Source organism: Haliaeetus albicilla, chromosome 15 (genome assembly GCF_947461875.1).
Source record: "Haliaeetus albicilla chromosome 15, bHalAlb1.1, whole genome shotgun sequence".
Classification (NCBI taxonomy): Eukaryota; Metazoa; Chordata; class Aves; order Accipitriformes; family Accipitridae; genus Haliaeetus; species Haliaeetus albicilla.
In genome coordinates this window covers 32,588,661-32,614,251 of record NC_091497.1, presented here as the reverse complement: position 1 = coordinate 32,614,251, position 25,591 = coordinate 32,588,661, and the positions used below count along the sequence as shown (strand labels likewise).

At 42.6% G+C, this 25,591-nt stretch overlaps 2 protein-coding genes across 2 annotated transcripts; one reads left to right on the top strand and one right to left on the bottom strand.

The window, feature by feature from the left end:
* Positions 1-24,322, top strand: RUBCNL (rubicon like autophagy enhancer). Its single transcript, XM_069802685.1, has 16 exons — positions 1-133; positions 1,074-1,183; positions 3,363-3,471; positions 5,788-6,456; positions 10,827-10,909; positions 14,108-14,315; positions 15,197-15,301; positions 17,544-17,586; positions 17,951-18,083; positions 18,483-18,628; positions 19,447-19,511; positions 20,602-20,840; positions 21,580-21,641; positions 22,920-23,073; positions 23,190-23,280; positions 23,810-24,322. Exons 2-16 carry the CDS (start codon positions 1,112-1,114, stop codon positions 23,920-23,922), a joined length of 2,292 nt encoding a protein of 763 aa, XP_069658786.1. The 5' UTR covers positions 1-133; positions 1,074-1,111; the 3' UTR covers positions 23,923-24,322.
* LOC138689077 (transcription initiation factor TFIID subunit 3-like) lies at positions 298-613 on the bottom strand (the record flags this gene model as incomplete). The annotated part of the gene is made up of 2 exons (XM_069802339.1): positions 298-363; positions 566-613. Coding segments are annotated over 2 exons (114 nt in total), but the record flags the coding sequence as incomplete, so codon positions are not given.
* Positions 24,323-25,591: the final 1,269 nt, after the last annotated feature.

Below are 25,591 nucleotides of genomic sequence, written 5' to 3'. Positions count from 1 at the left end.
AGGCGGGCGCCCGCCGCCGCCGCCGCCGCCGGTGGAGGATCGCGGTGAGGCGGCGGGACCGTCCGCTGCGTCCCGGCGGGCGGCATCGAGCGTTGTTCGCCGAACCGGAGGAGCCAGGAGCCGCGGTTGACAGGTGGGGCTGCGGGGGAGGCCGGTGTCTCGCAAGGCGCTGCCTTTTTTTTTTTTTCCCTTTTTTTTTTTTCCCTTTTTTTTTCCCTTTTTTTTTTTCCCTTTTTTTTTCCCTTTTTTTTTTCCCTTTTTTTTCCCTTTTTTTTTCCCTTTTTTTTTCCCTTTTTTTTTTCCCTTTTTTTTCCCTTTTTTTTTCCCTTTTTTTTCCCTTTTTTTTTTCCCCTTTTTTTTTTCCCCTTTTTTTTTTCCCTTTTTTTTTTTCCCTTTTTTTTTTCCCTTTTTTTTTCCCTTTTTTTTTTCCCTTTTTTTTTTCCCTTTTTTTTCCCTTTTTTTTTTCCCTTTTTTTTTCCCTTTTTTTTTTCCCTTTTTTTTTCCCTTTTTTTTTTTCCCTTTTTTTTTTTTCCCTTTTTTTTTTTTCCCTTTTTTTTTTTTCCCTTTTTTTTTTTTCCCTTTTTTTTTTTCCCTTTTTTTTTTTCCCTTTTTTTTTTTCCCTTTTTTTTTTTCCCTTTTTTTTTTTTCCCTTTTTTTTTTTCCCTTTTTTTTTGTTTTGTTTTTTTTTTTTCCCCTCCGTATTAAACGCTTGCGTGTGAAGGGCTACGCGGCTTTCCAGCGCCGTGCCGGGTTTTATTCGTGGCCGGTGCCTTTCCCGGGGCCGGAGCACCGGGGCTTCGTCTCTTCCTCCTCTCACAGCAAACGGCGGGGCACGCCGGACCGGTGCGATCCTCTTATGGCTGTGGTAGGCATTCCCGTTGTGGTTTTTTTTTAAATAATCCTAAATTAGGCTGTTTCTAACAGGTTTCCAGTGTTGCCGCGCTCTGCTTCTCGGTAAGCACGCAAAGTCAAGACGGGAAACAGCTCGGAAAATTAAATGTAGGGTCTGTGAAACACATGGAGAATCGCGGTTAACGTGGTCGCGACTGTAATCCTTTCTCTGTTGCTTCCAGGTACTTAACAACAACAAAAAAATGCATGTTTTCCCATCATGTCTCTCCGTGCAGTAGCTCTCGCCAGCTACAGCAGGACAGAAGTCTTCAAGCAGCCCTGCTCCAAAAAGGTGAGGCGAGGAAGGCATCTCGACCTTGGGTCAGGGGTTTCCTTAGCTGGGGGCACTTTTTTTCCAAAAAAAATAGCTTTTAGTTGTCCGTGGTTGTGGTAAATATTTTTAAATGCTGGCGGTTTCGTTACAGAGTTATTTTTGGAAATATAGTCCCAATACCGAGCAGGGAAAAGCTGTCTCATCCTATAAAAGATGTCAAATTGTCAATGGTTTTTACTGGTTATGGCAGAGTGTTGTGGTACTTTTCATGCACCTCTTGTCATATTTCCTTGTAAGTGCTCTTTAATTGCTTTTTGGGTTCGTTTTGGTTTTTGTAGTTTAATAGTTAAATACTAAAGGAGCTCTTTCTCAATCCGATACAGTTGAAATCATAACATCTTGAAAGTAAATGGAAATATTTTATCTGAATTCTCAGAACGTGGGTTGCTTCTGATAAGATCTAAGAGATGGGAGGGTTGCTTAAAAAAGCCAAAATCTTAAAACTTAGCACGCTTCGTATTAACGCTTACAGATAAAGTACTTGCATTCACCCTGGTGTCAGGCAGTTGTGATGCTTGCATCCTAACAGATAGAATCTCTTAACTGCTGATATTAAAAACAATTTTTTAGAAAATAAAAGTAAGTAATAAAAAATGAGTTCCTGTAAGAACTACTTTATCCAGTCACATTGACAATATGATATTTATATGTACAAAGCCTGCCTACATGACGGGTTCTCTAAATTAGTGCAGAGGGGAAAAAAAAGAAAGCACTATCACAGACACTGTAAGGAGTGTTTTTCTAAGCACTGGCATAATCAAACACTAAATATTTGAAATTCAGCATACTATTTTTGGCCTGAAATGTTATTCTTCAGTTAAAAGGGAAATTCTTTGTGGGTTTTAATTTCTTCTGCTTTCCGTCAGCCTGAAGGGTATCTGGACTAGATCTGCTCTGAGTCATCTCGCTCTCCGACCGGACCACATGGGGAATGTAGAGGTCCACACAGGGTGGCAGAGGACAGCACACCTTTTAACTCCCTTCTCTTTGTATGGGATCACAGGGTGCAGGAGAGGGCCAGAGGCATCCTGGGGATGCTTCTGTGTGGAGACATCTCACCGATGTCTGTGAGTGGGGAGAAGGCACGAGGTACGCCTTGGTTAAGTGCCTTTTAATGATGTGCCCATCGGAGCATGGCACCCCTTTGATTTCCCTGGTTTCTGTGATGTGCTCTGCAGGTCCATGACAAACTTGGGGCACTGGAGAGAGAGTGGGAGACAAATGTATGACCCTTGCAAGGAATTTGTGAGCTTGGGGAGGAGACCTGTTGCTTTGCTGTCCTGGGTGTATCTTACTCCCTCGTTGGAATTAGCCCCTGGGTGTCTGCGCTAAACTGCTTGCCCTGGCTGAGCTTATGCTGGTTTGACAATATGGTAAATCCGGCTTTGGGTTTAGAAATATCGAATCGGAAGCGTCATGACCACACAAAGCGAAACGCTGATCTGGTATAAGCCTGCCTAGTCAGTTGAAATGCATTCAAAATTCTTGTCAGCTTATACTGGCAGGCTGTATGCCAGGTCAAGTATTATCTATTTGTGTCACTTCTCACTTTATGCTGGGTCAGCCAGATCACTGACGTTGAACCACAGGTACTATGTTCTATCAAATTAGGCAGACGTGATTATGTGACCACGCTTGCTCCCAGTCGATACAGCTGGAAGATCAAGCAGCACATGCATCAGGTGCTTGTGGAGTCGGAGCCCCGTAGCTTTACCTTGTAGCTTGTATGCATCTAAACAGGCCTGTGCTTCCAGCTACAGATTGGTGGTTCCTTGAGTTCTTTTCCACTTCATTGCTGTTGTTTTGACAGATACATAGACATCTGATTCAGCATTTTATCTCGCATATGCCTCATACACATTTAATATTCCTACCTCCTACCGTGGAGAGTTTCTTTTGGTCACGTGCCTTCTGGAGTGAAATGCGAGATGCAGAGTTGAGATGCCAGTGCTCTTCAGGTGGTGCGTGCTTCTGGGGCGATTTTCAGACAACCAGAAATACAGGCAGTGGTTAGGTGACTGTCGGCAGGCCTTAGCACGGTGTTCTTCCTCCTGGGATGTCTGTGAGACTGGAGGTATCATTACCAGAGTACTGTTGTCTTATAACCAAATTGTCTGCCTGTGTGTTCTTGTTCTAGCTAAACCACGAAAGCCTAAAGGTGGCTTTCAATGAGTCAGCGTATTCTTCAAATCCCTCGGCGAGGATTAGCTGCCTAGCTCCGACACCTCAAATCTCCGTTCTCTCAGGTATGCCAATTTGTTCTAAAATGCCTCCCTCTGGGGAGCTTTGCTGATGCCTGTAGTGCTAGCAAAAGCTATCAGTATTTGTGTGCACTAAAGTATAGTCTGGCTGGAGAGGGAACCTTGCTTATTGGCTTTGAAGATGGGACAACATCGAAGTATATTGCACGGTTTGAAAGTATGGGGTTTGTTTGCCTTTTAAATGGTAGTTTGGCCATTTTAGTTACGGTGTCATTTTGAGTGCTCGGTGTCATTTTGAGTGCTCGAGTAAAATACTTGAACCGTTCAGATGATTCTTGGCAGGTTAACTCCTTGTTCATTCAAGAAGTAGCTTTTCAGATTTTAACAGATTACCATAATTACTCACATGAGTATTAGTTGCAAAACTGGGCTTGAGATTTTTTTCTTATTGGAACTAACCTATTCTGGTAGTAGCTTAAAATGTGGGGTTTGGCTCGTTTGTTTTTTTTTTTTCTTTTCTTAAGCTTGGCAGAGCAGAACCATGAGTTGAATTCTTAGAACTTGTTCTTTTTTTTCTTACAATCCATTAAGAACAAGTATTTAGCAGAGTAAGTAATGGTTGTATGATTAGTGCTAGAGATGCTCCATGATGCTGTGGAGATGACAAAGGATGAGAGGGATGGAAAGGCTGCAGGGATGGGTTTTGCAATAGGAGAGCAGAGCAGAAGAGTTGAAGACAGTAAGACTAAATATTTGCACAGAAAAGATGCTGTTTGCAGCCCAGGTTAAGGTATTCCTGTGCAACTGAAATGTCAATAGTTACCAAAATTGCTTTCTTTTCCTGAAAAGATTTAAATATGTTTGTTTGAATGTCAGCTAGCTTTTATTTTCCCATTTCTGCCCTTATGCTGCCATGGCTGGCTATGTTGGCAAGGTGTTTCTTTGCAATTGTAGCCAGTAAAATGTGCAGTTTTGCTGCTATTTCTGCAAGACCTTTGTCCTGATAAGTGGCAGGTGGCTGGTCCCAATCGCTGATGAACTCCTTAGCTAATTTTGACCTGGCTTTACTAGGGTGGCATTGCTAGCAGTTCTTGTGGTATAGCTTACACGTGAGGTTCTTAATAATTTTTTCAGCTTTCTCTTGATGAGGACTGCTCTTCATATAGACTTGCTTTTCCAAAGTACGTAGGGGTGTTTGTTTCGCTTTTGATCCCTTCATTAGTAAACTTTCTTATCATGCAGTTTGAGTGCATGCTGGCTTCCAGGTGAGTGACTCGTGGAGAGGTTTACTGTTTTCCATTGATATATGTCCAAGGAAAGCAACCTCTGGGCAAAGTCTGCAGCCTGCAAGACTTGCTGCTTTTTTCACCAGCGGTGTTTAACATTCCTTGTGGTCCTAACTAAGAGTTCTTTGCCCTGGAAACGGATCTTCCTGATTGTATCTATTCTTAGAATTTTACAACCCACTTATCTTCCCCAAAGGAGACAGTTGTTAACTTCATTGTTGTGATGTGGTTGGTAGTTTCTTCTTGAACGTAGACTTTGTCTAATCTCTCCATTGCTTGGGTGGTGGCAGTTCCTGCAAGGCTTTTTGTTCAAGGTATAGGACTTCAGTTTATTCTTGAATAGCTGCTGGTGGGAGTGTGCACTTCTACATCAGGCTAATGTTGCCATGTTTGCTGCTAAAAGCAGTTTTCCATTTTCTGTTGAACTAAGTTTTGCAGTAGATCACCTAGGATGTTGGCAGGCAGTACTTTTGATTCCTTCAGAGACGTTACAATGAACTCACTGTGACAGAGCTAATTTTCTTTATGGGTTCACGTAAATGTTGCCACCTCTGTGAATAACTGACTGAAGGTTACTTTAGCCTTTTCCACATAAGGAGTGTCTGACTGAACTGAAACGCTCAAGCATGTGACCTTTTATTACTAAGTGTATCCTTTTTTTTTTTCTTCCTGCTCTATTGATCCTCCATATGTCTTGCTATAACGTGACCTTTTACTGGCAATAGAACCAGTACCTGTACAGCTAACTGTACCTCATCCAGTTTTGTAGAACAATGATGTTTTTGAGCATGCTGACAATTGGTCACCATTAAAGTCTTAACTGGTTGTGTTTGGCTAGCAGCAGCATACTTTACTGTTGGTTTATTACCTAGCTTTATCAATGACAGAATTGCTTCCTGACTGGAGAGAGCAAGAGCTTTCTTGCAGAAAGTGGCAGAAGAGAGTGGTGTGTGAATTCAGCTCTTTCCTGTCTTCTTACTATGTCAAAAATAATGTGTGTTTTATTCACGGTTGTAAATTAACCTTTTCTTAGGATTGTTTCCTAAATTCTCGGTTTCTTCCCTTTTCTGAACAGACGAATACTCAAGGCCAGCAGTGATCGGACATGCTGGAAGTTTTGGATCATACCCAGACAGTGCTGAAGCTATCAAAGACATTCTCATGTCTGTTTTAAATGCATCTGGTTTGAAGCCCTCTTTGGTGCAGGAGCAGACCACAATGCAGGGAGCTGAGCATCTGGACAGTGACATGGAACAGTGGGAAGAAAGCAGCGCCGGGGATAGCCGTGATGACAGTGACAGCGATTCTGCACATCACAGTGCTGCTTGTACACAAACGGACATTCGGTTTACAAGGCACCGGGCATGTTGGGACAACACGCACTATGATTCCTCTAAACCTTCGCTGGATACTTTCTTTTGTCCCCGTTACTCTGATGGGGATTGTGCTGCTTCCTCCTTGAATGGTTTCACTCTTGCAGACGTGTCCCCTCTGAAGCGGGATTGCTTTACCCAGGTGACATTAACAGGAGGCACTGTCACATCAGCTGTCGTGCATTCTGGAAAAGAACATTATACCTCCCCTGAACAAGACTTGACTTTCACAAGGTTTCTTTCCGATTCAGCTGTTGGTAAGCCAGCAGATCTGTTGAAATACCCTGACGCTTTGGAGCCTTTGCCCATCAGCAACAGTGACAGCAATTCTCCCAGTGGACTTTCCCAGTCAGAGCCAGTCAATCAAACAGGTAACTTTACAGGTCCATTTTTGTTTTAAGATTTCTGTGCTAGGAAAGACAACTGTAATTGAAATGGGCCTTGTTTATGGTGATTGCAAATTAGACAAATGTTATCGTACAAAATAGGAGAGAGGGGAGAAAGAGAAAGCTTAAAAACGAAGAAGAGCCAGAGGGTTGGACTTGGTGAAACAGGAGACACTTGTGTTTGCAGTAGGTGTCTGTTTCATGATGCAGAAATGCTTCTGTAACATGCAACCTTTGGTAAAACATAAAAATCGCTGAGCTGTGAGCAATGTAGAACATCCACTGGCAGAGGCTTCCACCAACTTCATCTTGTCTTCACCGTTATCCTCCTTCTGAAAGCAGACAGCATGGATGTGGCCGTTTGGTCGTGATTCATTGGTGTGTGCAGGCTCCCTGGGACATCTCCTTGTGTTTGACGTGAGCTGGAGGAGAGGGAGTCCTTTGATTCTGGCATTTCGGAGGCAGGGCATTAACATCCGTTCTCATTAGGCCTAAATTGGCTTGTGCCAGACCTCTTCCCACCGTCTCAGAGACACACAGCCCCATCCGATACAGATCAGGATCTTTTTACCCCTCTCCAGTTTCTGACCATATGGATATCCTGCATGTTGGCTGTGAGGAGACGCAGACCGAGGGTTCCTAGCAAAGGGTGCCTTCTGTTCCTGCATTGGCAGGGGGCTCAGGGCAGCGCAGGCCCATAGGCGAGGAGCTGTGTCCTCAAGACGGCCGGTGGAGCAAGCCAGCTTGGCCTTGGGGCTGCATGTGCCTCCATGAGGCCCACTGGCCTTCCTGGGCTGCCCCTTGGCTAGGACAGCAAAACAATCCCCTCGTGTTTAATACCTGAGGTTGATATGAACAGTCTTCGCTACAGCAAGATGAAGAATTTCTATTTTATTTATAAAAGGTGTTACCGGTATCTGAGGGCTTATTCTTACTAGGTGCTGAGCCTCGGAAAGGTGGTGCAGCTGAGGCCTGACTTTCTGCTGGAAAGAAAGCAAACAGCAGGGAGCACTCAGCCTGCCTTTGTATTATAAATAAAAATGGCAGAGGCTGGGTTGTTTGTGGTTTTGTGTGGGTTTGGCTTTTTTTTTTTTTTTTTTTTTTGTCTTCTTCCTTTGGTCAATACTAGTCATAGTGGTGACGCTCCTGCCAAGCTCTGGTCCTTCCTAGCTATTAACTCGGAGCTCCTCCAAGGCCTCAAGCTGGCAGCAGGATCTCAAATAGGCACATGCCATTTGGAGGACTGGGAGCTCTTAATAATAACAACTTTGTCAACTGGGATAGGCTGTCGTCATCAGTTAATATGGTGACAATTATGGTGGTTTCCTTCTACTGGGTGTTTTGTTGGCCCGGTGTAGCTGAGAGGTGCCCATCAGGGTGGTTGGAGCCAGCTGGGGCCAGTCATGCAGGTTTGGGTATCTGGGTCTGGAAAACATGGCCCAGGCTCTTGGTGTCAGCAGGGACTGTGAGGCACGTGTGTAAGAACAGATCAATCATGCGTGACTCGATCTTCTGGCACGAGAAGGACATGTCACAAGCTTGCGTTGGGTCAGTAATGCTGCTGGCTCTCCAGAAAGCAAATGAAGGAATATGGTTGCCAGGTGACTGAAGAAGTAGCATCCTTGATTTTACTAACAAATACTCCTCACAGGAGCCAGGATCCTGTTAGACACTGTGCAACGTGGTGGGCTCTGTCTGCGTTACACTTTGTTCTGTATAAAGTGAAAATTTCTGTATTTCATCGTTCCTTGTTGCTTCCAGCCATTTAACTCAACACTGGGTAGCCTGGGGTGAGGGCAGTGAGGTCGCATTCTCCCCTGCATTGTGTGGGACTTTGAGCACGAGCACGGGAAAAGCAAATGGCAAACTGAAAAAGAAGAAATAAAATGCCTGATTTGAAGGCAGGAATTGCACAAGAGCATCTCCTGACTTGCCATCCTTTCCATTGCTGTCTCAGAGATGGTGGTTTCTCACTTTTGTTTCTCGTAGGAGAATTGGCGAGGGATGCAGAGGACATAAGAAAATGACAGAAGATGACTTAAATCAGCATAAATAATTTTTTTCAGCGGGATTTTCTCCTGGTCCTCTGAGACTCCTGTTAGGTCTTGTTCATACGTTTAAGGGCGATTCTCTGGTGGCCTCATGCAACCTTCTTTCTGAAAAGGCTCCATCACTGTTAATGAAGAGCCTGTGACTGAACTTGGTGTTGTCTGGGGGCTCTGTTGTGGTTGGTGCGTCACTGGCAGTTCACAGGGCTTGTTCTTGCTTCTAACCTCTGTGTGCGTCAAGGTCACTTCCTTCTGTGGCTCTTGAGGGCTCATTCCCCAGCCCCAGCAGCCTCCAGGCAACACTGCTCAGGAGCAGAAGGGCAACCAGATTATTTTTTGCATCAGACCCAAAGTTGCGTCCCATTGCTGGATGCGCTGGGCTCCTTCCCTGTGCTCCTTCTGACTTTACGTTCTTTTCACTTAAAGATGCAAGAGGTAAGCAAAAGAGAAAGCTCCCATTAGATTTCAAATTGATATTTAAGATGAATTGCATCTTGTATTTTAAAGAGGAAGGAATAGTTTTCCCATTTCCTTATTTCTGTTTATTATTTTTAGTTCATAGAGTAATGTTTGTTATCTTAACTGATGAGAATGTAGGCTTTATCAAGCTGTAGAGTCTTTAGCACTTCCCTGTACTCCCCATACACTGCTTATCCAGTGAGATGAATCATAAAATAGGCATTAAAATAACCTAATTGGGTGATTAAATCTGTTTTGAAAAGTCAGATCATCAGCTTTTCCATTGTTCCTCCATGGTATACACAGTGGAGGTATTAATAATTATGTAAAAAACACTATGTCCATGTTGCTACGCTGGAGCACAGTATTGCCTTTCCAGCCTGATGTCACTGATGCTCTGGGCAGTGTAACATGGTTTCTATAAATAAGGCAATATAAAGAATCTAAACTAGGCCTGAGAGTGCCCTTTAGTTGGAGAAAAACTTTTCATAAATTATTCTCATATTTTGTGGGACCTCTTTATCCTTTCTGTGACTTAAATAAATGTAGGAGTGTTTTTCTGTTTTTGTTTTACAAAAAGCCTTTGATTAAGCCGTGTTATCTGCAACGGCTTTAAATGGCATGTGTGGTGGTAGCATTTAGATACGATCTATTTTATCCTGTAAACATCACCACAGTGAAACAGAAATTGTTTGGTTATAAGGTCAAAGAAGAAGTAATAAACACCAGTCAGTGTTAAAACAAACAAACAAACACCACCCCCCCAAAAAAACCCCCAAAAAACAACCTCACAAAAAAAACCCAAACAAAAAAACAAAACCGAAAAAAGCCCAAACAAACAAACAAAAAAATGCAAACAGAAAACCAACAAACAGGAGTCATTTCCTTTCATGTCTCATTAGTGTGTACATCCATAGACATTATATATAATCTTTGTCATCCTTCCAGTAAATTTCTTGTAGCAGTGGTTGTGAGTGCTTTGAAAACAAAACATGAGGGCTTGATCTCACACCTTCAGTTCTCTGGGGAAGAAGATTGTGACTATATATACATACTTATATATAAAAAGCAATCCATGGTACATCTAGAGAAAACCAGATGTGTGCTCTGCTGCATAGTGAAAAGATCTTAACCGGAAAAAGAGATGAATTTTGTTTCACATGCTCACTATACTCGGCAGCAAATGCCAGGAAAACAAAACTGCTATTCTGGGAAGCAGGGAGTACAGTGGCTAATGCGTCTGCCCCAGTTGCACGTATATTACCATGCAGTAGGGGTTGCATTTGGAAACAGGAGGGAGATTTCCTCGAGGTATGGAAACATAACAGCAAAGTGTTTTCCAAACTTGCTGTAGTCACACAATGCCAGCAGTGATTCAGGGAATCTTAAGGCTGATGCATCTCTCTGCATGCCCAGACAGCAGTGAGATTTCTTTTTCTTCCAGCTATTGTGAATGAGCAGAAAAGCAGCGTTAGCTGGCTGTGTTGCAAACTGCAGAGCGTTACTGTAATCCCAGCCCGAGGTTCTGGCTGTGGTTGTGCCCAGCAGCTCAGGCCGTAGCTGGGAGAGGGCTGGTGTTGGGAGCACAGCGGTGCTGTCACCCACGGCATTTAAACTGTGTTTCCCTGGTAGTTGTTACTCATGCTTCAGGTTGCCAGGGTAGTTCAAATGCCAACGTGTTCCTCGCATTTCTCTCTCTTTCTTCTTGACTTCCACCACAACCTCCAGCCCCAACAGTGTTCAGTTTGGGGAAAGAAAGTTTGCTTTGCTTTCTGAAAATTACCCTGCACGCATCCTGGGAGCTGCAGAGAAAGAAGTAACTAATAAAAGTTCTTGTTATAGCCACAGGTTCTACTTCTCTGAACATAAGTGCTATACCGTTGAATCGTTCGTTGCAAGACATCTGCATGCTTCCAGAAGATGTGGAGAAGGTGAGGACAATAAAGATTCCTGTCGTTGTTTTTTCTATTTTATAGTGGCAAAACCAAATGACAGGAGGCATTTCTCAATAACAGAACTCTCTGATAGACTAGTCTTTACAAATACTGTATTTTCCCCTCTTCTTCCCCTCTGTGGGTGAACCTACAGACCTAAAATGCCTATTTCTTCCTTTATTTTTACTCTTAATCCATTCATTAAATATTTTAATTATTTTAAAAGAATGGAAATATTTTAGAGCACTGTATATTTCTGCTTTTCATTCTATGTTTTTCACACACATTCCTTGAGACCAAACTTTAAGATTATTGTAGTCAGTTTAAAGTTATGTTAGGATATGTTTTGTAGAATTTGTTGCAGCTACATGCATATGTATGACATTTACCTCATGCTTTTTCTATGAGGAGATATGGAGAGGTTGGCTTTTTTTGTGTGTGGTTATGATGAGCATGTGAGATTGCTGTAAAAGAATTACAGTGTGATTAACAAGCACAGTAACTGTAACATTTGCGGTAATTTAAGCAGTTTCGCATGGCTTTTGAATTTGCATAAGGGGCCCAAATGGTCTTAGGTGTGTTGACACATAGGCAGCCCATTTGAGCTTATAAACAGAGATAAAGATGAGAAGATAACGCTGTCACACGTAACTCAGTGTGCTAAATGTTAAATCTTTTCTAACAATTGGAAAAGAAGGGTTAATGTTATAATTGGTTATCGCAATGAGTAGGATTTAAAACAAAAGAGCTTTAAAAATGTGCCTAGAAAAGGAGATTTTTTTGCTGGACTGTGGATGTGCATGTGGTCCTGCCTCCTGGGCCCAAGAGGTAGTCATCTTTGTGCAGAGCACTGGTTTTACTGGAGTGGCAAGTTCTGCTTTTGATTTGAAGCTCTCACTGTCCCTAAGGTGCATTTAAAAAACAAACAAGCAAACACCACCACCCCCCCCCAAATACCCAATAAATCACACACCAAAACCCAACAAACTCAGTTAACTAGCTTTTCATGTTGCTTTTTGTGAAAGGAGAGGATGTTTCTCCATCTGTAATATGGGGAACCAAAACCAAAGTAATTTGCTTTCAGTCACCAGGAGACCAGTGAGTATATGTCTGGATTAGAAACCACAGTGTGAAAACTACTGAGTGAGGCAAGATCGCATCAGCTACTTCTTCTTTGCAGGTGATTGGGGCTGATGTGATCAGAGGTTAAAAGATATCAAGAGCTCAGTCCATTAGGAGTGAAGCTGCCTTTAAAAAAAACCAAACCAAACAAAAAAACCCCAACAAACCAAAACCCAAAACACTTTTAGGTTGTGAAATAATGTCTTTGAAATTTAGGAGGCTGAAAACTAAGTTACATGTAGTGTCAGGAACTCTGAGCGTTGGTAGTCGTGTGCCAGGAAGGAGATGGGCCAGAAAATCTAGAGGGACTTTCCACTGATGCGAGTGGGAGGGAAGAGAAGTGAGAAGGTTGGTGTGTCACAGCTGAGTTGGGACTGCTTCCTAGGGTAACAGACTTATCAGGAGGCAGAGCTGAAAACTGATAGTCATGCTGAGTACAAGAATGCCTGTATCCTGTTCCATCTTTTTGCAGCGCAGCTCTCCCAAGTACACTCATAATCGCTTTTATCAGCAGGACGTGCCGATATGCTGTGCTCTGCCAGTAACGTGGGGCTAACCAGTGCCATGCAGTCTTTTTGAATCTTCAAAGTAGGAGATGTCGTCTTTATTTCCCAAAAGGCAAAAGGCTGTTTAATTCTTTCCTCTGCTAATGGCGTGTCCTGAAGTTCACTGAAAGTTGTCTTGGGAGAAACTGGGCACCAAGCTAAGTGATGTTAATCAGTGTTAGGGAAAAGATAAAAGTCTCTTCAAACACCCACAGGGACTTGTGGGCTTTCTCTAATGTTGAGATTAATCTCTTCTAAATGTATTTGGCTGTGGAGAATAAGAAAGCAGTGATGTCTGTTGTGGTCCTTAAGATTTAGCTATTTGTAAACACTGATGTCTGTCTCCATGCTTTCCATACAGGCTGTAGGGGATATCACAAATACTGACACCGAGCGGTACAATTTTCTGAGCATAAGCCACTTTTATAAAGCTTTAATTATTCTGCACTCAGAATCTCTAGCCTTAGATACTGCCGTGGTTTTTTAGATGGAGGTTTAGCTTTGCACAATGCAAATGCGTGCAGTTGAGGGGAGAGGGGGAGAGTATCCTGGGCATCTCTGGGTTTCCATCTGTGCATGTGAGTGCATGTGTCTCTCCATGATGCATCTACTTTTGAGCTGAGCCTGGGCTGGGAAGCTGTGCCCAGGCCAGCAGCTGTAGCACAAGTGGGGCTGGTGGGATGCTCTGTTAGACCACAGGGAGCAAGGGATGCAGCAGTGACATTGAAGAGACTGGATGTCTCAGTGGTGCTGGAGGTGACTTTACAAATTCCCTTTTCCCAGAGAACGGGGGACCTGGGCAGGAAAGATGGTAAGGGACACCATGGGGAGGGGTTGTCTGGCAGGGAAATGCTACCGTGAAGCTTTGAAACATCTACCTTTTATTTAAGGTGGTGTGAACCCCAGGGGAGCTAGGTTCCCACTTACCATTATCACAGACTTTCTATGCAGCCTTGAGTTGACCTTGTAAGCTCTCTCACTGCACATTCCCTACTTCACTGCCTTAACTCTTAACACCTGAAAGCATTTTACTAGCTTCTGTGCTACCCACCACCTGAAGATCTATAGTCCCTTCAAAACTTTCCACTTCTGACCCCATCCAAGTTAGCATGCGTGCAAAACTGCTTGTACACACTGACTTGAAATTAAATCCTACTAAATAGGTTACATGGATTCATGCTTGCATACTAAATAATATAGTGTAACTAGAAGACTATGTCCCTAAAATGCATACATATTCATCAATTAGGCATGTAATCAAGTTTCTTTTTATCTAATAGATGGGTAAGATAAAAGTAAACTGTATGTTTTAATCAAGGGCGAGAATTATCTGGGCAGTTGCCTTTTGCATGTTGTCTCTGAATTTCCTTTGGGGTAGGGGTTTTTTGTGTTTAAATGAAAGGTGAGATGGCCTTGCATTTTCATTTCTTGAGTTGAAAATGTACAGGGAAAAATTATATATTTAACTTCATCTTAAGGAAATATAAAATATGCTGTGTACTAATGAGTATTCTAATCTTGTGTCCAGGAAAACGCGCACTTTTTTGTCGCAGATATGATTATAGCATCCTTAGAAAAAATGAAATGTAATATCCTAAGCCAACAAACAGAGTCCTGGGGCGCGGAGGAAACAAGTGGATCAGATGGCAGCTATCACACTGATTCAGAGTTATCTTCTTACCCTGGAGTGAAGAAGTCTGATTCTTCTGTTGCCTCGTCAGACAGTGGTTATGAAGGCAAGTTACTTAGTCTATAATGCAACCTTGTCTGACAGCCTTTGCCATTTATTTTTGCACAAGAAAATACTAAATGAATTCGGGCATTGCTTGGAACCAAATCCTCTGTTACCTTCTTTGGTCTCTTGGGAGCTGTGTTCCCTCAGGATCATTATGCCACAAGTATTTTCCCTGTGGGTCAAATTCTTCCTTTTGAATGCTCACATCTGTGTTTTATTTATTATAATTGATTTTTTTTTTTTACATGAAAAAGAAAATGTCAGGTTGAAGCGCCACATGCCAAGCACAACTCTCCATAGATTGTGCCTGTAGTTGGCTGGTTTTCTCTCTGCTTAAATCCTTTTTTGCAGGATTTGAAGCTTGGCTCTGTCCTTCAGTGCTTACTTCTGCACTGTGCAGATCAGGCCACACAACTGATTTCAGTGAAACTGACCAGAGTATTCATTCACATATAGTTTCAGGCAAGCAAATAAACGCTCCTGGCACTATAATGCTTGAGTCAGCCCATGCATTTTAAAGTAGATTTTAGTCTCTTGATTAATATTGATCTTGGTGATAGAACTTAAGTCTAAACGATGTAACTTCTGTGGAAGAATGAATGGTGTGCTTGCATGTGAGAAGTGGAGAGACCACTGACAATATAAAAGCTTTTGGTTTAGTCTCTAGAAGCTTCTTCCTAAGAAACTGAGGGACATGCTGTATGACAGTCTTCCAAGAATTGGCTTTCTGTGTGTGTATAAAAATAAATAAATAAATAAAATTGCTCTATAAATACAGCCTGTGTTCTAAAGTTTTGGTAAGCGAAGACAAATACAAATATAACTGCAGCTACTCTATAAATGCTGGAAATGTTTAACTGGTGTTGCCTTTGTTCTGGACAGGCTGTGCTTTGCTGCCTGTCAGCTCCCCAGTGCATCTACCATCACGTCATGAGATTACTAGATTTCGTTGCCACAGTGACTCAGAGGATGAATATGTAATTATTGGTAAGACTTTAAAACTATACCTGCAGAAACAGCTCCATTGCATTGTTTGGAAAATCTGTTGACTTAGTAGATGTTATTGCAGGAGAAATAACATGAGAAAATGAGAAGAATGATGTATGCATGACTCCTTATTGCAACACGTGCAGAAATAACCAACTAGTGCAGGATTTCCTTTCTACAGAAGGATATCTTTGCTGGTTTGAGGGTGTGATGGGTTGACCCTGGCTGGATGCCAGGTGCCCACCAAGCTGCTGCTCTGTCACTCTCCTCCTCAGCTGGACAGGGGAGAGAAAATAGAATGGAAGGCTCATGGTTCGAGATAAGGACAGGGAGAGATCACTCACCAATTACTCGACTTGGGGAGATTAGTTTAATTTATTACCAATCAAATCAGAGTAGGATAATGAGAAATAAAACCAAATCTCAAAACACCTTGCCTCCACCCCTCCCTTCTTCCTGGGCTCAACTAGACTCCCAAACTCTCCACCTCCTTCCCCCAGCGGTGCAGGGGGACGGGGAATGGGGGTTGGGGTCAGTTCATCACACCTTGTCTCTGCTGCTCCTTCCTCCTCAGGGGCAGGACTCCACACTCGTCCCCTGCTCCGGTGTGGGGTCCCTCCCACGGGAGACAGTCCTTCACGAACTTCTCCAACATGAGTCCTTCCCACAGGCTGCAGTTCTTTATGAACTGCTCCAGCATGGGCTTCCCACGGGGTCACAGCCTCCTTCAGGCATCGCCCTGCTCCGGCATGGGGTCTCTCTTCCCGGGCTGCAGGTGGAGATCTGCTCCACCGTGGACCTCCCTGGGCTGCAGGGGGACAGCCTGCCTCACCATGGTCTTCCCCATGGGCTGCAGGGGAATCTCTGCTCCGGCGCCTGGAGCATCTCCTCCCCTCCTCCTTCACTGACCTGGGGGTCTGCAGGGTTGTTCTCTCACATATTCTCACTCCTCTCTCCAGCTACTGTTGTTCTTCTGCAGTTTTGGGGGTTTGGTGGGTTTTTTTCCCCCTTCTTAAATCTGTTCTCCTGGAGGCCCTACCACCATCACTGATGGGCTTGGCCTTGGCCAGTGGTGGGTCCGTCTTGCAGCCAGCTGGCATTGGCTCTGTCGGTCATGGGGGAAACTTCTGGCAGCTTCTCACAGAAGCCACCCCTGTAACCGCCTCGCTACCAAAACCTTGCCACACAAACACAATACAGGGACTGAAATTATGTCTAAGGATTAAACCCAATGAATGTGGGTGAGCAAAGTGTGAAGCTGGCACAACCTCAGCCAACCACAGCAGCATTGTTTGAGAGAATTTAGGACTTGATAATTTTCTAATTAAAGAGGTTAATTTGGTTTTAGGCAGCCCTCGCTCTGCTTCAGGACTAGAGCAGAATGTGTCCCCTTATAGCCACCAGTGGGCTGCTTCTTTTCAGGACTTCCTGAGTTTCTTTGGTTAGCTTCTGTTTTTTACACACACAGAAATAGAAACTCTTAAAAGTAGCCTGAGCAACATTTAATCTTTATCTTATTTTTTCCTGATAACAAATGCTTTTTTTTTTACTGCTCCCTTTGGTTTTAGAGATTCACAGGTTTTTTTACCTGCTTTCCCTAATCTAAGAATGAAGAACTAGCTCCCCAAACTGCATTTCTAGTAGCAAGAGTTATTTTGATATGTATGAATGGGAAAGCGTTTGTCTTGAGAACGATATGTATGTCCAAAACTAATGCTACCAATGTGAACATATTTTGTCTACGTAAATGTAATGAAGAAGTGTGTGCTTTAATTCCATTCATGTCACCTGTTACTAACACTTTTATAGCATTAGCTGGCATGTTTGTGATCAGTGTCTCCAAATATCTGTCAGTGTCTGAAAAAAAAATTAATGTGCGCTCTATCGGTTCTGTATATTATTAATGTCTAGTCCCTTCTGGTTGGACCTGGACTAGCAGGCACTTAGTCTCTCCTTACGGATTACCCTGCTCTTGAAGGGAGGCTGATGGTGATGATAGGATGCATTGCTGTTAGGAGTACTCTTCCTCAGCAGATACAAGAGATCTGCAGAAGAGATAAGGCTCCTTATGCCTGTTTACAACCAGGGCTGAGGTTGTTTCCCACATCCAGCAAGGATGTTGTAAAGATGAATATACTTGAAATTGACACCGTGGTAACATAGAGGGTAGATTTAAACCAGTGCTGAGTAACTTAAGCTTTGCTTCTTAGATGGCTTGATAAAATTTTCTCCTTTACCACAGAACTTGAAGACCTTGAAAATCTGTCTGTCTCCCCAGATGAAAGGTATTGCTATGTATTTTTACTATAATAGCCCGGTGGCACTACCTTTTCTGCTGGACCAGCTTTCTGGTGACTTGGCTGGCTGGGGCGGGAACTATGTGGGAGTGGTAAATTTGGCCCTCCCAAGGAAGGGGAAGGAATGTTGCTTGACAGCAAATGTCTGTGGCGCTTGGCTTAGCAGAGCATTTCTCTGGTCCTGGAGTCTTGCTGGAGGGTGGTTGCTGTGGCTCTGCAAGGGCCTGGGTGTATCAAAGCAAGGGGATAGGAATGAAGGGATGGGAGAGAAGTTTTCAGGGATGCAGAAGAGGCAGCAGAGCTGCTGCTGACATGCTGCTATTTTTCACTGTCTGTATTGCTTAACTTTCAGATCATCTTCTGAACCAGGCAGCAATTCTGCTGAAGCAACAGCCCAGGAGTTATGCAGAGCTTTCAGAAAACACTGGCTGCAGACAGACTCTGCAGTTCAACTGTCTGGTTGCCTAAGCTCATCTAAGCAGAGAGTGAGTCTGAGCCGAAAACAGCGGGCTCTTTATTTGGTTCCCCAAATAATCATTGTCTCACTGCAGCTGCTTCACTGTTGGGGAAGGGGGGAAGCTGCATTAAAAAAGAGAGAGAAAATAAATACAGACAAGTACTTACAGTTTATTAGTTCACTTTAGATACGTTTTTAGAAATTTTTTTCTCTTTAGCTATTTTCAGCACATTTAAGATGTGCAGTTGTGAACAGTTGGGATGTACTTTCTTCTGGGATTGAGATGAGGGAGTTTAACTGAGGGGGACTACATGCAGGTGAAAACTGAACTTTAAAATCCTGGAGTGTAAAGGGAGATGTTTCATAGCATTTAACACATGTCCAGCTGATGGGCTGTTCATCCTCAAAAGTTTGTCTTTCCCAATAGTTGGTGCTGAAAGAAGAGATTCCAAGAGAGCTTGAGTCCAGTTTGAATCTGGCTGAAGAAATAAAGTTCATATCCAAATTAAGAGGATGTTCTGGCTGGGCCCCACCAAGATCGCAGATTATATTTAATATTCACCCTTCAGTCAAGTAAGTCTAAGGGATCTGAGCATTGTCATTTAGTACAGCATGGGGATTTGTCTAAAACCTGCTGAAGTTGATGGAAGGAGCCTGGGCGATTTAACAGAACCTAAGCTTAGAGCTAATGCATGACACAGCCTTCTGCAGTGTCTGTCACCAGCTTCGCTAGAAAGCAGATGGCATCTTTTTCCCTCTGTTGGCACGTCCTGATTAATATGGCACGTGCCCTTTTACAGATGATAATACACATACTGTTTGGTGTTAAGGTGGCAGTGTGCTTAGCTGGACTCCTGAAAATTTCATTTTGCGAGACTACCTGGAGAATATTCCTAAGAGTTTCCCCACATCCCTGCTGATATTTTATGGGTAGTAGGTTTTCAGAAAGGGGAGAGAAAACAGCTCGTGTTTGGGGAAACTACTGTCTCACTCTACATAAAGTGCTGTTACATGCACGCAGTAGGCAAACTGGCCAATTCCCTGTGTTGCTGCAGGTCCAGTTGCTTTTTCAGTTGCAGATGTGTATTTCCCCTCTCCCCCTTGATATTGGTGCCACCTTAGGAAATTGAAAAGAATTTAATTCTTGCAAGAAGCCATATTTAGAAGCAGTAGTCGATGGTGTGTTCTCCACAGAATAGCTTAGAGACTCCCACTAAAATGACAATCTGCATCTCCTTCCAGAATCCCTTTCTTCATGTGGAGGAGTAGGAGTCAGCTCCTAATCTGGACATTTTTGCTGATGCTAGTGTAGCTCTCTTGCACTTTGGGAGAATGTTAATTAAACTATGTTTTGGATGCTGAAATGTGTAACTGTTTGCCTCTGTATGCAGGAGAGATGCAGTGGTGGCTGCCCAAAACTTTACTTGTGTTGGTTGTGGAACCCCGATAGAAAGCAGTAAGTATTGCCAAAAGGTAAAAAACCTAATAAATCCATTACTAGTAATCTGGCTATAATCCTCACCAACATAGATGTACTACAATTGTCAAATTATCTGAGCTAGAAGGAAAATCTCATTGTTGGATGTACCTGCAATAATAAATCAGGCAGTGGGATCTTACCACTGCCTGGAATTTCTCATTGCGGACAGAATATGACACTTGATAGGTGCCTTCTCATATACAGTAAAAATTCATGACAGTCAACAACAAAACAGGAAAAGCTATTAAAAAAAAAAATCAAGCTTCCAGGCTGGAAAGTGCTGGTTTTACATATTCCAATGTTTTCTTTCATTCAATAATTTTTAGTCTGTGCCAATTTACACATTTCCAAAAGTCTCTTTTTAGAGACTTTATGGAAGCTTTATGCAAGCTTATGGAATGTGTGGTTTAAAACTTTTTTTTTCTTTAAATCTTGATCACAAAATCTTGCTTGTGTTTTATTTGTGATATTTTGTGAGAACTGCTTGAAAGCATGATGATTTACAGGTCTGACAACCAGACCTCACCTAAGAAATCTTTAAAGTGGCTTTCGAGACTTGTTCTGGGTCTGCTCACAAAAGAGCAGCGTTTGTGATGGCCTGTAAAGTATCAACAATCTGTGATGGCACATTAACTTGAGCAAACCTGAGATGGTGAGATAGCTGAGAAAAACCCACAAACCTCTTTATATGAAAAAGTATTATAGAAGTGTGACTTCAAGATCAGCTTGTTCCATTTGGTGGAAGTATTTTGTTGTGTGTTTTATCTTGTGTCTCTTTTTTGTGGGTAAAGCCAACTATGGTTTCTCTTAAGATCTCATGGTGATAAATATAATCAGTTCAGTTTGACAAAGGTGAAAATGAGGGAAGGTTTCTCTTCTAATGCAAAGTACAGACCTCGTGCATGTGTTTACCACAATAATAAAACCCCTTGCTTAAAAAAAAAAATAAATCCCTTGTCCCTTACTCCAGCAGATCTGAGTTATTTAGACAGAATAGGCATACAGACAAGAGGTACATCCCATAAGTATTATAAATAGTCACAATTTCATTGCTCTCTACCTGCAGAATATATCAGGAGACTCCGCTATTGTGACTACCTGGGGAAATACTTTTGTGACTGCTGCCACAGCTATGCCCAGTCTTCCATTCCTGCTCGAATACTTTTGAAGTGGGACTTCAAAAAATACTATGTATGCAACTTCTCCAAACACCTACTGGACAGCATATGGCAGCACCCAATTTTCAATGTGTCATGTATTAACAAAGCCCTCTACACAAAAAGTAAAGAAATGGACAGGGTGAGGGTAAGTGTGGCCTTTTTTTTATTGGGAATTTGTGGGTCTGAGACTTCTCGGAAAACTCCTTAGGGCAGGTTGTCCTTTGCCATGTGTGTATGTGGGAAGGAGGCAGAGTTGGTTTCTCCGCACTTGGATGTGTCCCATCACCGCTTCTGGGACTTGCCCTCTCTGCTCTCACATGAAGAGGGAGGAGGGAGCAGATTCCAACCTATGCCAGAGGTCTCATTTCCCCCCTTGTCTTTGGAAGGCGTTTCCTTATTGATTTCCAGTTTTAGTTCATGGCGGGAAGCTGGGCTCTTGCAGTAAATATTTACTTCTGCTTGGCAATTGGCTGTTGGAAAACTCCGGAAGTTTTTAATGGCTCCTTAATTTTGTGGGCCATTAGAGAAAACACCCCTGGCTCATCTAAGGTCTGTACCTCCTACAGCTTAAGGAAGGGTGCACTTACCTGTTCTTACATGGGTTTGGGTCTAGCATCTTGCTGTGCTGACATTGAGCCATTTGTAGTGTTAGGAATTGCTTCCCTTGTCAGTGAATAAAGTAGCCTTTGCCTTCCTTGGCCTTTTGTGCATTGGAAAATCCATTTGTTTAATTCTGTGCTGAGTGCGAAGTTCCTATTTTTAGGTGTGGCTTGATATGCCAACAAGGGTTGCTGACTCAAATAGTGGTGTTCCTCACTTATGAATATATAAATGCGATTGCTTTTCATTTAAAAATTGTTTTGTTTTTCCCCTTCATCTTTTAGGAGGTGCAAGAACAGCTCTTTCATTTAAAAAAGCTTTTGAAAACCTGCAGGTTTGGTGAAAGGTATGGACCATGACTGTGCATGAAAAATAGTTTATTAAAATGTACCTAAGGTGCTTATAGAGCTGCCTTCTCCAGAGGCATTTAAGTGCACTTTTAAATGAGAGTTAATATGATCATTAGAGAAAATGCTGATAAATAAACTTCCTTCTATTGCACTGCAAATCTTGAGTGAAGAACAGGTTTTATGTGATAGCTTTCTGTTTCTTGTAACATACTTAGACATTCGGGTTTAAATGTTGAATGATTTTTGTTAGGTGTATAGTTTTTCCTACTCTGTCTCTTTTAGGTTCTCACTCAGTCTTAAAAGGTCAAAGATACTTATTTGTATCTCTGACATGATTTGTCTTTAAAAAAAAATAATTAACAAATGTGTTCCTTGAGGATTTAAAGATTTCTTCCAGAAATCTGTCATACTGCTCAATTCAGTTTATTTTATAAACATATTGAGATGAAAGTAGTAACCAAAAGTGATAAATACCAAAACATGACATTGCTTGTTGCTTCAGATTAAAGATTTATGGTATTCAACTTCCCAAACTATGTGCATAACTAATAGGTAGATGCGTGAATGATAAAACCTTCACTGCAGAATTGCTGACCTTTTAAAAAAACGAACATAAGCACAATAAGCTTTGAAAGTAGATGCTGTTCTCTCTTTGGCAGGGACCTCTTTTATGCATTAATTGTTGTTCACCAAAATTAAATAGAAATGTATTTTAATGTCGCTCTTCTGAACAACCACCTGTGATTCCATTATAGAAAGAAGCATTAGGATCCTCACTGTGCCTCCTATATTGGTCATAGTTTAAAAGTAATAGCTATATTTTCAGTGTTCACCCACTCAGTACAAGCATAGTTTCACCCAACAGTGACCTATGAGGGATAAAAACCCTCAAAGTTCTCTTTGCAAAAAAAAAAAAAAAATTAAAAAAAAAAAAATAACCCTAGCTTATTGCATTAGATGCTGTATGGGATTTTACCTAGTGTTCCTGAGGTAGGAGAGAGCCCTTTACACATTATTTAAGAATTGCTGGGATAACTGCACATGGCAACTCCAATGCCTGAGGAATGCACATTGAAAGCAGACTTTTTATTCTAAATACCAAATCCTCCAGTTTTTGTTAATGTGATCTCAGATTGGGAGGGGAGGTAAGATTTAGCATAGACTTGCCTTATATGATCCCTGGGTGACTAGAGAAGTGAAAGAGGTTTATTCTTCAAATATATTTGAAAAACAACTTTTTTGTAACTTGATTTGGTTTTTGTTTCTCTTTGCAGTGTACTGAAAGAATTTGAACAGGTTCCCAGCCATCTGACAGAGGAGCTGCATCTCTTCTCACTGGATGATCTGGTGAAGATCAAACGAGGGCAGTTATTGCCCCTTCTTAAAGATATTCTGAAGAGCTCTACCTCCCATGTGGATGGCTGCGAGGTAAGGAAAAGCCAGGGCTCTTAGTGTCCTTGTGGCTGCTAGTGTGAGGAATATCCCTGCTGACATTCCCAAATAAGTTTTTCTTAGATTAAATCAACTGTTTTGCTGTTTTGTAGCTCTGTCAAGCGAAGGGGTTTATCTGTGAATTCTGTCAGAGCGCAGATCTGCTCTTTCCATATCAGATTGCCAAGTGCAAAAGGTGCACAGGTATGTTCCAGACCAAACATTTTTCTTTCTTCCTTGGGGGGGATGTTGGTGTGTAAAATTGTTCAGACTTTAGGAAAACATTGAGAACTTGCTTCACTGAAAGCATGTGTATTTGAAAACCTGCATGTGTATTTGAAAACCACGGACAGCATATATCTTTGAAAACCAGCCTGTGGTAGCTGTCTTACATCAGTGAATTCAGAGAGCAAAACCCAGGGACTTGCCTGAGCATAATTATGGCTGCGGTGGGGGAGGCTGCTTTTTGGGTCTGCACATGAGATCCATCCTGGGAAAGTGCTATGCTGCTGCTATATGAGATCTTGCCGACATTCATGGTAAATCCTGCAAATCTTACCAAAATGTTTAGTCATAGTTATTACAGTGGTTGTTGTCATGGCCTAGCACTGCTTCTATTTACTTTTATACTTGGGTGAACTAGATAGAACATCCCTCAAGGAACACAGCTATTGATTCATTTTTCTAATTTGTTTCTTCCTGAATGTTAAACCGTGCGTGTATGGATAAACAGAGTGCAAAACATGCTTTCACAAATCATGCTTCAAGTCTGGAGGCTGCCCCAAATGTCTGCGGATTGCAGCTCGGAGGACGCTTTCAGAAACTCCGTCACTGGTGCCTCCATGAAACTGGGTTCTGATGACTGCTGATTTCAGAAGATGCTCAAAGCCAAATCCTCAGGTGCCTGACTAAGAATTAAATAATGTTGTTTTAGACATTGCTATTTTTAATGTGTGTCTCCTTTATGGGGGGTTAAAAAAAAATACAAAAAAAAAAAAAAAAGAAAAAAGGGGAAAAAAAAAAGAAAAAGATTATGTTAATATCATTGTTGAAACTCCTTTAGTGCGAGTTTTCATGTTAACTGGTGACAGAAAGACTGGATGTTAATTCTGTGAGCAGCCTTTTGTTGCTATGTTTCATCCTTGTATGTAAGATTTTTAATATTATATTTTTCCATATAAAAATTATTCTTCTCTGTAATTCTGCAAATAATGTATAGATAGTAAATGAGTGTTGGAAATCCTTACCTGTGTCGGACTTTGGATATAGTGATAGGGAAAAGTGGTAAAGTACAAAATCATTCTCGCAAAAACTCCAATAGAAAAACCTTGTCTACAAGTTTTAGGCAGATGCTGGTCTGAAATTCTGTTCTGACAAATGCTTAATGTGAACCAGTGGATTTTAAGTTTCTTTTAAACAGATGTATGCAACAGCTTGTGGTGGGTTGAGCTTGGCCTGCTGCTAGATGCCCACCCAGCTGCTCTCTCGCTCCCCCTCCTCAACAGGACAGGGTGAGAAAATAAGATGGAAGAGCTCGTAGTTCGAGATAAAGACAGGGAGATCACTTACCAACTACTGTCACGTAGCAAAACAGACTAGAATTGGGGAAAATTAAATTTATTGCTAATCAGAAATTGAGTAGGGTGGTGAGAAACAAAGACAAAAACTAAAACAACTTCCCCCTACCTCACCTGCCCTTTTTCCCAGGCTCAACTTCACCACTTCATTCCCAACTCTTCTACCTTCTCCCCTGCCCCAGGCGGTGCAGGTGGATGAGGAATGAGGGTTGTGGTCAGTCCATAACAGCTCCTCTCTGCTGCTCGCTCCTCCTCACGCTGTTCCCATGCTCCAGCGTGGGCCCTTCCTATGGGCTGCAGTCCTTCAGGATAAACCTGCTCCTGCGTGGGCTCTCCAGGAGGCATAGGTCCTTCAGGAAATATCCACGTGCTCCAGTGGGGTGCTTTCCACGGGCTGCAGGGGAATCTCTGCTCTGGTGCCTGGAGCACCTCTTCCCCCTCCGTTCTTCACTGACCTGGGTGTTTGTACTGCTGTTTCTCACTTCTCCTTCCCTCCACTGCTCCTCCTCTGCCTATGTGGTGTTTTGCGCTTTCTTAAATACATTTTCTCCGAGGTACCACCGTGTTGGCTGAGGCGCTCTGCTGTGTCCTGCAGCGGGTCCATTGGAGCTGGCTAGAAGCAGTTGTGTCTGGCATGGGGCAGTCCCGACCTCTTCACACAGAGGCCACCCTGCAGCCCCCCACTGCCAATACCTTGCCCCCTACATCCAGCACACCGCTCTAGAGGTTTTTTTCCAGAGCACTTAGAAATGTGAGGAGAGGCAATGAGCGAGCAGGAGAGGTGCTCCTCTTTAAATCCACCCTCATGCTTGCAGACAGGCGTCCTTGCCTAAAGGTGAAGTGCTGGAAGTTGAAAGGAGCTTTCTTTCCCAGCCTGGTTGGTTACTTCTGATGAAAGTAGCTGAGAAAGCAGCCCCTGCCTTCAGAAACTCAGAGCA